The 15820-nt window shown below is 38.3% G+C and overlaps 1 protein-coding gene across 2 annotated transcripts in view; it reads right to left on the bottom strand.

The window, feature by feature from the left end:
* SBNO1 (strawberry notch homolog 1) overlaps positions 1-15820 on the bottom strand; it is a 56321-nt gene that overhangs the window by 21039 nt on the left and 19462 nt on the right. For both annotated transcript variants that reach the window (XM_040250616.1, XM_040250615.1), the window contains exons 7-20: positions 15205-15365; positions 11957-12090; positions 11680-11770; positions 9787-9948; positions 8663-8798; positions 8476-8581; positions 8187-8340; positions 7574-7756; positions 6732-6829; positions 4963-5114; positions 2362-2559; positions 1823-1990; positions 1549-1724; positions 956-1087 (exon numbers count right to left, since the gene is read on the bottom strand). In XM_040250616.1, coding sequence (XP_040106550.1) covers positions 956-1087; positions 1549-1724; positions 1823-1990; positions 2362-2559; positions 4963-5114; positions 6732-6829; positions 7574-7756; positions 8187-8340; positions 8476-8581; positions 8663-8798; positions 9787-9948; positions 11680-11770; positions 11957-12090; positions 15205-15365 — 2051 coding nt within the window. The remainder of the gene's footprint in view (positions 1-955; positions 1088-1548; positions 1725-1822; positions 1991-2361; positions 2560-4962; positions 5115-6731; positions 6830-7573; positions 7757-8186; positions 8341-8475; positions 8582-8662; positions 8799-9786; positions 9949-11679; positions 11771-11956; positions 12091-15204; positions 15366-15820) is intronic.

Below are 15820 nucleotides of genomic sequence, written 5' to 3'. Positions count from 1 at the left end.
TGCCATTTCCTTCTCCAATGCATGAAAGTGAAAACTGAAAACTGAAAAGTGAAAGTGAAGTTGCTCAGTCATGCCAGACTCTTAGCGACCCCATGGACTGTAGCCTACCAGGCTCCTCCATCCACAGGATTCTCCAGGCAAGAGTACTGGAGTGGGTTGCCACTGCCTTCTCCAGAGCAAGAGCTTTAAATACACTTAAAAGATAACTTTGATAATGGTAATAACTATCATCTATTTTCCACTTGCAGAAGCAAAAGAACTTTTTTAAATACAAGGCAAAATGTGGATAAAGATATAAGATTTTATTCTACCCCTTTCAGATTAAGGAATGAGGCTGAAGTGTTACAACTACCTATTTTTTATCAAACTCATCAACAAACGCTTATAAGCAATTCCAACTAGATGGAGGAAGAACTGATTTGAGACTCCTACAATTCATGAAGTTTACTTAACAATAAGAGCATACAGAAAGGGCCTCTGAAGGCAACCACAACCTCTGCAGTCATTAAATAAGCAAGTGTAATCTACATTCATTCAGAGTAAATCATCCTAATAGAACATAGCAGAGCAAGATAAGAAACAGCAAAACTAAAGAATCCTAGTAATCTAGACCTCCTTAAATATATCTCTAGATTCAAAATTACACTGACACTCAAGTAAGCATTAGATATATGACCACTAATATGACCTGAAAGAACATGATATATTAATATTCTGATTGAAGACTTCAAAAGGCCCCAAAACTATCAAGAGCTGCATCTTATTCTGTGCATGACACCGCATTCAACTTACAAGAAAATAATGAAAACATGTAAAATGTTCAGTAATTACTATTAGCTAAAAAGAAAAAGAACATTCAATATACATGATTTATATTAAAAGAAAAAAACCTGAAGATTAACTGAAATGTATGGGCATAATTTTTTTCACCAAAACGCATCCTAGAAAAACATACCTTATCTCCATCCATAAATCTTTGTTTTTCTGTAATATTTAGTATTTCCACAGGAACATCAAGTTCAGATCTTGACTCATAAGATATGCTTCCATCATCATTGCTTACAACCCTCCCCTTGCGGCCAGTCATCTGCAAAGTCAAACAATGTCGCTTACAATTAAGGTATCTGACTAAGGTATCTGCAGGAAGTTCAGGACTCCCACTGGAGAAACACGGTGGAGGCGAAAGGGAGAAGGAAGCCGATGTGCAGTGTGCATCCTCTCCCGCGCCACGTGCCGGCGGGGGAGAGGAAACACTGCAACACAAAGCCTGGCTCTCCAAGTCCAAAGTCAGTGGAGAAAAGCGACATATGGCAATGGCAGCGAAGGCTGTGTGACAGGGGCAGTAACAGAGATCTGAGACACTAGGGGAAGGAACTCACTTGCTCTAGGATGACAAACAACTAGAGTAGAACAAGGGTTCTCAGATCTCAGAGAGGATATTAGACAATTTTATGAGGAAACAATGTATTACTCATTCTAAAGGGTTTGTAAGTGGCAAAAAAAAAAAATTACCTAGGAGAGAACCAACCGTGTTCAAGCCATACGTACCTCAGCGACATTTTCAGGGCCACCAAGTTCATCGATAAGTTCATCCAGGGTGTTAGGAGGGAGGTCTTCAGCTAACTTTTCTAGTTTATCTAGTAGGTCTTTCTTCATCTGTTGGGCCCTTTCCACGGCATCCTGACTTGTTATAAGGCTACTGTTGCTGTTGGTGTTACTGTTAGCTAGATAAAGTACATGTGTTAAAAATCAGTACACAGTTTAAATATTTGTTTTGTTTGAAAGTACATTTCACAGACAAAGCAAACATCCACGTGGTTACCTGGTGCACTGTTAGGAGCAGGTGAAATAACTGGTGTAGAAGAAAAACTAGGTCGTTTTGATCCAAGACCTGATGCTAATAAGGCACTTTGAATAGAATCTGGATCTATACTTTTCCTTTTTTTTTTATCTTTGTTTTTCTTATGATCTTTTCTGATTAACCAGGGATCTGAAAGTTAAGGAAAGACATAAATCATCTGTTAACACAAGTACAGAATTTTCAAAGGAAACCACCATTGAGGTTTTTTGTATTGTTGACCGACAACTTGTAAACCATCAACTATAGCAGTCCAGTACATCCATATACCATGAGGTAAATGCCATGGTTTGAGGTTAAACATAATTGAACAAAATTGACATCATGACCTTTCATAAATGAGCTCAACTGCCAGAAGACAGATAAGCTTGGAGCTTCCACAAAGCAAAGATTAGAATCTGATAATTTTTACAGGAAAAGAAAAGGTTTTAGTATAATATCCCATTTCAAATACACAGAAATAAGGACCCTTTTGTTTATATTTAAAATATTAAAGAACTTACCATCTTCGTCATCCTCACTAGACTCATCTCTGAAAGGGTTGAAATCATCATCATCTCCAGAACTCATGTTTTTAGAGCTCTCATAGTCACTTTCTTCATTATCAGAGGCATCAGATTCACTTCCACTATCATCAGAACTGCTACCAGTAAGGCCACCTATTTTTCGTGCTTTTTTGGCTTCTCGATTTATTTCTTCACCTGCCCACCAAACCCAAACAAGAGAGTCAAAATGCACTGTGGTAAAAGTTAGGAAATTATATTTAGTTCATAAGCTAATACAGTTAACTAATTCAAAAAAGAACTACAGAAGAAAAGTATTTGCATAAGTATACAAGAACAAGGAAGAGGGGAAGGCACCCCATTCTACTACTCTTGCCTACAGAATCCCATGGACAGGAGCCTGGCAGGCTGCACAGGCTTCCACAGGGTTGCACAGAGTCAAACACGACTGAATCGACTAAGCAGCAGCAGCAGCATACAAGAACAATGAAAAATTCATGGACAATTACAGCCTTTTGGACTCCTGTAAAAGATCAGTTTATATACAATTATTTTTAGGAGAAATTATGTACATAAGTATAAACTCAAGACAGCCTTCAAATGCACAAGTTTTAAAATTCAGGATAACAAAGATGAAACAATCTCTGGCATTGTCAGAATGTGTATATCAGGTTGAGAGACAAGGCCTAATAATTACAAGTTTTTAAACTACTTAAATACTTTATGGAATACTACCAAAAAAAATCTACAAAACTGCATTTTTTAAAGTTAAACAAGGTGTTAATCTGAATTATCTTACTGGAAATTCATAGAAGATATCTAGAGTAATCAAAACTGACAAGAACATTAAAAAGGGTCACATACTAATGAAATGGTGAGAAGATAATTCAGAAAAGGGAAACATGACCAACCACTGACCACTCTAACAGGTCACTGACTCTAGGCCACAGCATGACTTTTTGTGTCAACAAAATAAAAAATAATGCCAATTACAATAGCCAACCTGCTTTCAGGCATATTAAAAATATAAGGGAAAAAGCATTTCTTGCAACAGATGAAAACTTAAAGTGTCAGGCACTGTGTTTAGAACACACAGCATCACTTATGTTTTTATCAGCATTTTAGAGAGAGCCTGAGATGTTAACTTCTAAAAGGCAAAGAGCTTGGTAAGCACCTAAACACAAATCCAACTTTGAATTTTTATAAAATGTCTAACAAACACAAATGAGTGTATGCCTAATAATTAATAAACTAACAAAAGTCTCTTTAAAGACGACTATATAAACACATGGGCTTCCCAGGTGGCTCAGTGGGTAAGGAATCTGCTGCAATGCAGGAGACGTGGGTTTGATTCCTGGGTGAGGAAGATGGCCTGGAGGAAGGCATGGCAACTCACTCCAGTATTCCTGCCGGGAGAATCCCCATGGACAGGGGAGCCTGGCAGGTTACAGTCCATAGGGTTGCAAAGAATCAGACACGACTGAAGCGACTGAGCACGCGTGCATATGAACACACACACTCTCCCACACCCACACACACAGCATCAACAACGAAGGTCCAGACTTTGGTTCCCCATTTATCATCCAGTAGTTGCGTGAACCTACGGATAGCGCCTAACCTCTTTCTGTGCCTTAATTTCCTATCTATAAAACTGAAAAAATAAAGCCTTTCATACGGATCCCTTGCAGTTAAACAAGACCATGTGTGGGCGGTGCTCAATAAAGTGCCCAGCACCAAACTGTTAAAGCCCCAGTTTAAAATGGGGATTACTTGTGCATTCAAAATGACATGGGCCATGGGAATTCCCTGGTGGTCCATTGGTTAGGACTCTGTGCTTTTCGGCCCCAGATTCAATCCCTGGTCAGGGAACTCAGATCCCACAAGACACGCAGTCAAATAAATAAAAGATACTTCCTTTAAAAACAAACCAAACACTACATGATCCAATTTAAGGAAGGCAGTTCAGTTCAGTCGCTCAGTCATGTCTGAGTCTTTGCAACCCCATGAACCACACAGCACCACAGAACCTGGCTTCCCTGTCCACCACCAACTCCCAGAGCCTACTCAAACTCACGTCCATTGCATCAGTGATGCCATCCAACCATCTCATCCTCTGTTGTCCCCTTCTCCTCCTGCCCTCAATCTTTCCCAGCATCAGGGTCTTTTCAGATGAGTCAGCTCTCCGCATCAGGTGGCCAAGGCCAAAGTATTGGAGTTTCAGCTTCAGCATCAGTCCTTCCAATGAACACCCAGGACTGATCTCTTTTAGGTTGGACTGGTCGGATCTCCTTGCAGTCCAAGGGACTCTCAAGAGTCTTCTCCAGCACCACAGTTCAAAAGCGTCAATTCTTCGGTGCTCAGCTTTCTTTACAGCCCAACTCTCACATCCATACATGACCACTGGAAAAACCATAACCTTGACTAGATGGACCTTTGTTGACAAAGTAATGTCTCTGCTTTTTAATATGCTGTCTAGGTTGGTCATAACTTTCCTTCCAAGGAGTAAGCGTCTTTTGAAGGCAGTACATGCCCGAAATACAGCTTGCATCAAAATGCTTAAGTTTATATTACTTCCAGCACCATTTAAAGGAAAATACTCACCTTTCCGCTTCTTTGTTTTATTTTCCTTACAAGGACTATCTCTTGGTGAACTGCTGTTACTTGGAGCTGTCAAATCAATTCCCAGCAAACTATAAAGCTTTTTTCTGTCCGGAGCAGGGAAGTGTTTTTCAATGAGTGACTGTAAAACTCCTCTGTTCGTAGAAGAGATAAAAAAGTGACAGTCAGTGGCTCAGTATGCAAAATTATTATATATAAAATATTACTGAAAGTATTTGCTTAAAATAAGTACACTTTATTAGCAGCATCTCCAAATTGGATACCACAAGTTGGTTAGCTTCACATAATTATAAAGCCAGCTTAGGAACTCAGCACCAATGTTTTCTTTTTCAGAAATGCTGCAGCACAGGAGGACTCCATGTGGAAAAATTGAACTAAGGGACTGATTCAAAAGGTGATTCAGAACAGCTGGACTCTGAATATAAAGGACTTTAACGATCCTTTAACCAATTTATTTCACATGTATTTCCATTTTAAGGTATGTGAAAGAGTTAAAAATAATTAAATCTATGTCTTACTAAAAAACAAAACAAAACAAAATTTTATTCAATCTTACAAGATACTGATAATCCAGGTCAGAAGAATTTCAGTATTCTAGGCAAGACTATCCAAAGGAAATGTAATGCAAACCAAGCACAACTTTTACACTTTCTAGAAGCTGCATTAGGGCTTCCCTGATAGCTCAGTTGGTAAAAAATCCACCTGCAATGCAGGAGACCCCAGTTCAATTACTGGGTCAGGAAGATCCGCTGGAGAACGGATAGGCTATCCACTCCAGTATTCGTGGGTTACCCTCTTGGCTCAGGTGGCAAAGAATCTGCCTGCGTGCCTGCAATGCGGGAGACCTGAGATCGATCCCTGGGTTGGAAAGATCCCCTGGAGAACGGAAAGGCTACCCACTCCAGTATTCTGGCCTAGAGAATTCCATGGACTCTATAGTCCATGGGGTCACAAAGAGTCGAACAGGACTGAGCGACTTTCACTTTCAGGAGCTACATTAAAAAGTTACAGAAAACAACTTGTCACTATAAAATGTCACAATGAAATGCTTTACATTCTATTTCCCTAAGTCTTTGAAACTTGGTGCATATTTCATACTTGAAGGTCATCTCATATTGGAGATGCTGCACTAGCCATATAGTACCTATCATCTCAGAGGCAGTACTAGCCAAGATACAGATTAGCAGGTGCATGCTCTGAATTTAAAGGAGTTTTAAATTATGTCTTAAAAGGAGCCACTTGAATGTATCCCCTAAGGCAAAAGATATCATGGTGGCAAAAGTTATTTTACTTGTTTTACTCCCAGAGTTGGAATTGTTTGGTTACGCAAAGCAAAAAATAACGTCTAGAGCCTTTCTTAAAATTCTTTTGACTTTTCAAGGATTATCTGCAATGCTGACACGAAAGCATAATAAACTGGGACAAACGAAACCATTATTATACAGCTGGATACTGGAGGTTTCAAATACACAAAGCAAAGACAAAACTGAAACTTAAACCAAGCTGTCAGAATTCCAAGATGTACAAAACAGAAATCAAGCCCTTCCATTAATCCAAATACTAGACATATAATGTTAAAATACTTAACATTTCAGTATTTCAATGTTACTGTTTTTCAATAGATATACTGCAATGGATACACAGGATTATGAAAACTCAGATCAGAAAAAATTAAAAGGCAAAAATGCTGCCTCCAGGAAATGCTAACACTTAAATTCATCTTAGTAAAGACTCAAAACCATAAACATTACTTGGCAGTTGAAACAAAATCATTCAATTCTCCCCCGCCCTCTTCCAAGGCTTCTAATGTTCTAGCTTCTCCCGTAGACTGCAGACCAATTACAACACACTGGAGGGAAAAAAAGAATGTTATTAGTTATAAATAAAAATATGTATGTGGTTTCTTACAACACATACTTTTACATATTTAGTTTTTAAAAAAGATTTCAAGCCTTCCCTGGTGGCTCAGTGTAAAGAATCCACTTGACAAAGTAGCAGACGTGGGTTCTATCCCTGATGCAGGAGGATCCCACATGCCACAGAGCAACTAAGCCCTTGAGCCACAACTACTAAACCCACATGCCCTAGAGTCCATGCTCCATAACAAGAGAAGTCATGGCAATGAGAAGCCCAAGCACTGCAACCAGAGAAAAGCCCATGCAGCAACAAACACACAGCACATTCAAAAATAAATAAACTTAAAAAGATTTCAAACAAGAATTAGCCAGGTGACAGTATTACAGCAGTGAATACTACTGAAGCCCCTGCTCCAGATTTTTGTGCTTTAAGTAGATATATATTCACCAAAAACGAAAACCTTTGCAGTATTACATATCCATGATATCAGTGGTTACATCTATGGATAGCCAAGTTATAGTGATGTTTATTTGTTTATACCTTTTTGAGCTACCCAAATTCTTTATAAATACATATTCCTTTTATTGTCATAAAAATATATTTTTTAAAGCCTCACTGTTAATACTCTTACAACTATCCTTTAGAAACAAAGACTTTTGTAAGTAGAAAACTTCAACACCCCAAAGACTAAAACACAAAACCAAAGACGCATCTGTTAATGCATTCTCCAACTTACTTTTCCATTCTTGATTTCTTCTCGAGCTAGTTGCACAACTCTTTTAACTTTGGACGCTATGCACAAGTATTTGAAAAATCTCTGGTGAGCAGACCAGAACTGACCCCACATGGATTTCTTCATTCTCTGCTCAGCATCAATCAGATCTGCAGCTTGCTGAAACCGCTCTCGAGCAATGACCCACTGAAGGCACACAAACAACAGACATTTCATTCTTCGAGTGTGATTTACTTCAATATGACTAATTCAATCAAAAGAATGTGTAAGACACCATTAACATTAATTCAATGAAGAATTTTCAATAACTTGGGAACCTCTAAATAAATGTTTTTTAGGACACTCACACAGAGCTGTCTCAGAATTCCTATTAACTAATACAGTAATTTTAGGAAACAGTTATGTTGATTTTTAAAGCTATGTATGCTATGCTATAAATGGTTATTTCTTTTAAGTTACGGTAACAGAGAAAACTGGGAAAATAAGGATCCAGTAATTTATCTGTTGTTTTATGGCAGAAATATATTGTGAGCTGACAGATATTACACTGGATAAAACTAACAAAAACATCATCAGGTACATTAAAAATACTTGGAGTTAAGGAAAAAAGGCTTACCAGTTTGACTGCTTTGTTATACATTTTAACATAGCTCTGAGAAAGAAGAACTTCCTCAATTTTGAAGGTCACTCCAGTAAAGCTCAGCTGTCGAGCAATGTACATTCCTCTAAGCTTCATATCCATAGCAACTATTTCCATGGCACCAACACCTCTGAATAAAATTAAAACACACAGTAACTATCATTAAATATAGTAGAGCTTTAACATACATGGAAGAGATTTTAGCAATAATACCTCTTTTAGATTGCTACTGAGAACAAATAATGTACACTGTAAATTGCATTACCTCCGTTCCACTGCCTGAATAAAGTCACTGAATTCTCTAAATGGAGTTCCCTCACCCCATATTCCAAGACGGTTCATATAGGCCATATTTCGTGGTTCAGAAGCACCTGAAAAACCCCCAAACAAAACATATTACAGCTGAAAAAATAACATGTAAAAAAATATCTATCTTTTAAATAAATACTCACCAGTGGCACTAGCATAGACAACTCTGGCTTTTGGCAATTTGTTCTGAAGTTCTAAAACTGCTAAGCCTGTCTTGGTTGGCTTTGAAGAACCAACAGGACATAAGTTTTTTGCTTTATGACATTCATCAAAAACTATCTGTAAAGAATAAATTAAGGAACATGTCACCTTAGTACCAAGTGTCTCTAATCTCAGACAGACTTAACTTTTATTTCCCTAAGGCCTGGTGAAACACGCAACAGTCCTAAAGAGTAAACAAACAAACAAAAACAGAAAAAAATTCTGGAGTGAAAATAAATCATGATTATTACAGGGAGGGATGCTGTTGGTAACAAGGCCCTGCACACAAACTTTTTCTTTTTTTACTGACACCCATACACCTATCATTTGGTTTCATCAAACCCTAACATTTTACCGTTATCTGCTGCAGTCTGTTTTCTTTTTTAAAGTTACAAATATAAACAAAGCCCTCTATGTGATTCTTCTCCTTGATTTCTGCCACTGTGCTAGCCACAGAGGCATTCACTGAATTTGGCACTAATCTTAACTAGATATTTAAATCTTTTCCTAGATACAAAAAAAATTACTACTGTGGAAAATGAAGACTGCTTAAATCAAATGGGGGGTTGGTGAGGGCCTGTGGTTTTTCTTTTTGATTAACTGCTGTTACACTGTCCTTCAGGTGGCTGAAAGGAGTTTCGTAACTTCTTCAGACATCACTAGGTGCCAAAGCTCTCACAGGACAACTTTGATGCTACATGAATTCTGTCATTCTGCTAGCACTGATACAATTCTTGGGTCCACCACTCCATTAGAACCATTGGCTCCAATCATATTAACCTGTTACAAATCTTACAAAGCTGGGTGCTTCTCGGTATTTAGGTCCACATTCTATTTTAAGGCTGCATATTCAGCATGTCCCGTACCTATTAACATTTTCCTAAAGCAGGAACTAAACAGTGGCCTCATATATGACAGCTACAAAAGAGAATCATCTGACTCCCTCGCAAGCTATGTAATCATTAAAGCCCTCATTCCAGCAGTCTTTTTACTTAACTTCAGAATTCCCATATATTACATTAACTTTCATGTCATTAAAAAATATAAAATTTGTTGCAAAGGATACTACTCCATCGAAGTCATCACCGCACCAATGTAGAAGCTGTTTTAACCTCGTTTTATATTTACCACCAGACTGACTTTCACCAATAAGGGAAGAATAGGTAGCAAAAATAACACCCTTCTTCACACTCCCATTATGTTTGGAAGAAATTTTTCCATATTTAAACTGAAAAAGAAAAGAGAAGAACTTAATACACTTCTGGCTCTGAAATATTTATCCCACCCAAATCTATACAGCAGGGTAATGATGGTACCATGATGGGCTTTAGGAAAGTCAAAGGACCTCTTAAGATCATACACAAAATTTCTCACACACCAGTGCATACATACATACACACACATGTGTGTATATATATAAAATTAATGTATAAGGATCCAGTTTTCAAAGTCTATCCTCAAAAAACATTACAAACCAAACTCTCCCCAAGAAAAAGGCACAATATTCATTCTACCAATATTTACTATGCATTTTCTATATGCAAAGCACTGTAATTAAGATCTGAGGGATATATAAGAATTATGATCAATAGTTACTGCAGCCCTCCTCAATTATACTGACTCAGAAATTAAAAATATTTCTAGATGCCCATTGCATGTTTTAGTTTTGAACTGTTGGTAATTATCCAAGACACAATACTTTCACCTACCAACCCATTCAGTAAACTTCACCCCAAAAAAAGTCACTGATGGGCAGAGCAACACTGAAGCAACTTAGGACTAGTCTGTACATTTGTTCACTTAGGACTAGATGTATGTTTATTTACTCACTGTCAAAGGCCTCGCAGAGAAGTGCCTGCAGGAATTAGGTTTGTCTAGTCTACCTACCCTGTGACTCCAGGAATTGGTGCCTAGTAGGAGGCCAATAAAAACTTGCTAAATGAACATTAAACTGTGCTTCTAGAAAGTGAAACTTTTTTTTTTTTTTAGAAAGTGAAACTTATTTTCCTCCAAATGACAGAACTGTTTTAACATGAACACAGGTACAGGTATACAAGTTCACTGAATATACAAGTATCTAAACCAGTCTCCAAACCACAATTCATGATGCAATGACACACTACCTGTCCACACAGCTCTATTACACTGCCCTCTTACACTCACTGTATTAGTTTCATCCATAAATAGTTTTATAAACAGAAACAATAAATGAAAAAAGCCCTGAAGACTGAGAGAATGAACTCCATAAAAAGAGACAATGCCTATTTTACTTGCCACTACATAACCCCACCTGGCACATTATCTAAACCAAAAATCAACAATTGTGGCTAGCACTCACTATACTTTTTGCGAAATAACTCAAGCATATTCAAAAGCTGAGACATTACTTTGCCGACTAAGGTCCGTCTAGTCAAGGCTATGGTTTTTCCTGTCGTCATGTATGGATGTGAGAGCTGGACTGTGAAGAAAGCTGAGTGCCGAAGAATTGATGCTTCTGAACTGTGGTGTTGGAGAAGACTCTTAAGAGTTCCTTGGACTGCAAGGAGATCCAACCAGTCCATTCTGAAGGAGATCAACCCTGGGATTTATTTGGAAGGAACGATGCTGAAGCTGAAACTCCAGTACTGTGGCCACCTCATGTGAAGAGTTGACTCACTGGAAAAGACTCTGATGCTGGGAGGGATTGGGGGCAGGAGGAGAAGGGGACGGCAGAGGATGAGATGGCTGGATGGCATCACTGACTCGATGGACGTGAGTCTGAGTGAACTCTGGGAGTTGGTGTTGGACAGGGAGGCCTGGCGTGATGCAATTCATGGGGTCGCAAAGAGTTGGACACGACTGAGCGACTGAACTGAACTGAACTGAACTGAATCCTCTTAATAACCCTACAAAGTGGAAACTATCATTTTTGCCTCACAGATATTTACTGAATGACCAACTGAATAGAAGACTTTCATACCTTATTCAATGAATGGACCAAAATGTTTTTTGCTCCAATATCCCTCAAATCTCTTTCAGCATCATACTTTAAATCATTTGAAACACTGAACCTATAAAAAAGAAAGGGAAAAGAAAAATACACAAATTAAATGCAAATCCTATCATTCTAGCAGTATTCAGGAATAAATAAAAACAGGCCTTGACACTTCTAAAAAATACACATACTCATTAAGACCCATCCCCATATGCTGGTCATTTGCAAATGAAAGTTCCCACAGACAGTCTTTAGCACTTACCACAAAGCCCTTTTTCTACTCAACAAATAATTTTCATAGATGATTCCTGCTATTGTCCTTCCTTTTCCTACACCAGCACCATCGCCTATTAAGAAGCCGGCACGATCTCCATTTGGTAGGAACGTTTCATGTTGCTGAAATGAAAATGCTGATAATTAATCTATTCCTTTAGATATTTTAGTGATCGGTTTCTCATATTATTTTAGCAATATATTGTCTATTTTTATACAAATGACATACAGTTACCTTAGTGTGGAAACTATACTTACTATTCAGGAATACTTTGTTTCATTTTGCTGCATGCGCTGTTAACTACACTTCTGGGAAACAGCATTTTTTTTTTTTTTTTTAAACGAATTGACAGAAATGCTTTATCAAGCAATTTTTTTGGTGCCATTTTTCCAAAAGCATTTTCTCATTTCATGTCTGTATCATACTTTGGTAATTCTCATAATACTTTAAACTTTTTAAATTATTATTATGTTTGTTACTGTGATCTGTGATGAATGATCCCTGATGTTACTACTGTTAATTGTTTCAGGGTGCCATGAACTTTGCCCATAATTAATAAACATTGTGTGTACTGTGACTGCTTCACTTACTGACCATTTCCCCCATCTCTCTCTTTCTCCTTTGGCCTATTTCCTGAGACACAACAGTACTGAAACTAAATAACTCTACAATGGATTCTTTAAGCATTCAAGTAGAAGGAAGGGCTACCATGTCTCTCACTTTAAATCAACAGCTAGAAATGATTATTTTATTTTAAGGCCAGGCTGCAGGGCATGTGGAATCTTAGTTCTCTGATCAGGGATGGAACCCACAGCCTGTGTATTGAAGTACAGAGATTTAACCACTAGGCAGCCAGGGATCTTCCCTAGAAATGATTATAACGTAAGGAAGGCATGTTGAAAGCCACAATAATGCTGAACACTAGGCCTCTTGCTCCAAACAGCCAAGTTGTGAAAAGAAAAAGGTCTTAAAGGAAACTAAAAGTGCTACTTCAGTGAACAAACAATAAGAAAGAAAACCAGCCTTATTACTGATATTAAACTTTTAGTGGTCGAGACAGAAGACCAAACCAGCCATAACATTCCCTTCAGCCAAAGCCTAATCCAGAGCAGGGCCTGGATTCTCTTTAATTCTATGAAGACAGACAGGTGAGAGCTGCAGAAGAAGCTAGCAGAGGCTGGACCATGAAGTTTAAGGAGTCTTCTCCATAACATAAGCACAAGGAGAAACAGCAAGTGCTGATGTAGAAGCTAAACCAAGTTATCCAGAAGATAATAGGGTAAAAGTGGCAACATTACACAACAGATTTCCAATGTAGATGAAACAGCCTTCTATTTGAAGAAGATGCCATCTAGGGTATTCACAGCTTAAGAGAAGTCAATGCCTGGCTTCAAAGCTTCAGAGGACAGGCTGACTTATGAGGGGTTAATGCAGCTGGTGACCTGAAGCTGAAGCCATGCTCATTTCCCACTCCAAAAATCCTAGGGCCCTTAAGAATTATGCTCAATCTACGTTGCCTGTGGTCTACAAATCGAACAACAGAGCAGGACATCTGTTTACAACATGGTTTACTGAATATGCGAAAGCCACTGTTGAGATCTACTACTGCTCAGAATAAAAGATTCCTTTCAAAGTAATACTGCTCACTGATGATGTACCCAAGAGCTCTGATGGAGACACACAATGATATCAATGTCACTTTCATGCCCACTTTATAACACAACAGCCATTCTATAGTCCACGAACCCAAGAGTAATTTCAACTTTCAAGTCTTACTCTTTAAGAAATACATTTTGTAAGGCTATACCTGCCAGAAATAGTGACTCTTCTAATGGATCTGGACAAAATCAATTGAAACTTCCTAAAAAAGGAATCACCATTCTAGAGGCCAGTAAGAACATTCGTGATTCATGGGAAGAGGTCAAACTATCAACATTAACAGGAGTTTGGAAGATGACTCCAACCCTCATGGATGACTTTGAGGAGTTCAAGACTTCAACGGAGAAAGTAGGTTCTTGAGATGCAATCTACTCCTGATGAAAATGCTGTGAAGATTGTTGAAATGAAAACAAAGGATCTAGACTATCACATAAACTTAGTTAATAAAGCAGTGGCACAGTTTGAAGACTGACTCCAATCCTAAAAGAAGTTCCACTGTGGGTAAAATGTCATCAAACGGCACTGCACGCTACAGAGAAACAATTAGTGAAAAGAAGAGGGAATCAATGCAGCAAACCTCACTGCAGTCTCATTTTAAAAACCTGCCATAACCACCCCAACCTCAGCAGCGACCATTCTGATCAGTCAGCAGCCATTAACACCAACACTAAGACCTTGCACTAGCAAAAAGATTACAATTTGCTGAAGGCCCAAGTGATGATTAGCGTTTTTTAGCATTATTTCTAAATTAAGGTATATACATTTTGGGGGAGACATAATGCTACTGTACACCTAGCAGACATCACAGTGTAAACACTAAGTTTTACAGGCACCGGGAGACAAAAAAGTCCACGCGACTTGTTTTATACAATGTTTGCTGTACTGTGGCGGTCTGGAACCGAACCTGCCCTATCTTCGAGGTCTGATTTTGTTTTTTCCCCTTGCTACCCTGGCGTGTAGCAGGTAACTAAAGCTAACAAACTGGTGAGCATTCTTCCATAATTTTTCAATGACTATACAATCAAATACAAACCTTTTTATAACACATAAATATAGTGGATGGTTGCATATTTATTTTACAGAAATGGAGTATATCAGAAATCCTCTCAAGACAACTGGCCTAAGATAAAAGCTAGTACAACACCCATATGATAACACCAAAGTTTATTCAATCACTCCCCAAGGGTGTGAGCTTTCAAATCTTTTCTAGCTTTCAGTTTCTAGGGGGGAAAAGCTGCAACAAAGAGCCTGATATATATGTTCTTATCTAATAGTTCCATGAAACAGACTCCCAGTTCCAGTAACGGAACTGTTAGGTCAAAGGATATATGCATTTTTAATTTTAACACATGTTCCCAGTGAGCCCCAGAAAGGCTATGACAATTTATCATTTCCACTATAAATGCAGTCACCAAATCCATGCTATCCTTTTCATCTTCTAATACATAAAACTAAAAAAAATCACATTCACAAGTTTTTCATTCAAGGAAAACTTAACTTTGAATTAAAACTAGTATATGTTGTGAACTAAGATTAAAAATAAAAACTGTACGTAGTTAAAAAATATTATGGCTTACCTGGGCTGCATAAGTAATTGCTTCAAGCTGTAATGCTGATAACCAGCCATTATCAATGGTTTCTTCAGAAATAGATGTCTTGTACCAAACATCAGGAGGAGTAACACTGGATAAAGAACTAGTTTCAACTACAGCATCTGGGTGACGTAGGCCAATTTTTACTAAACAAAGGTTTAAAAATACTTCATTTTAATTATTCTGAGTAATAACACTTCCACTCTTATCATAAAATATAGCATTTCTCCTCTGACAGAGAAATGTAAGTAACTATACACCCTGGGATCCTATATAAAGTCACTGATTGATGCAAAGTACTGTTTAAATTTAACTAACGTGATCTACTTACCAACTACCTATGGTTTAAACAGAGACTTGTGAGGGTGGGGGAGGCTCAACAGGGAGGGGGAGGCTCAACAGGGAGGGGATTCATATAGACATGGCTGATTCGGGCTTCCCTGGTGGGTCACACAGTAAAACGTCCACCTGGGATGCAGGAGACCTGGGTTCGATCCCTGGGTTGGGAAGACCCCCTGGAGGAGGGGATGGCAACCCACTTGAATATTCTTGCCTGGAGAATCCTCATGCACAGAGGAGCCGGTGGGCTACAGTCCATACG

This window comes from Oryx dammah, unplaced genomic scaffold (assembly GCF_014754425.2).
Source record: "Oryx dammah isolate SB20612 unplaced genomic scaffold, SCBI_Odam_1.1 HiC_scaffold_12, whole genome shotgun sequence".
Classification (NCBI taxonomy): Eukaryota; Metazoa; Chordata; class Mammalia; order Artiodactyla; family Bovidae; genus Oryx; species Oryx dammah.
The sequence above is the reverse complement of the archived record's forward strand: the minus strand, read 5'-3'. Positions and strand labels throughout refer to the sequence as shown.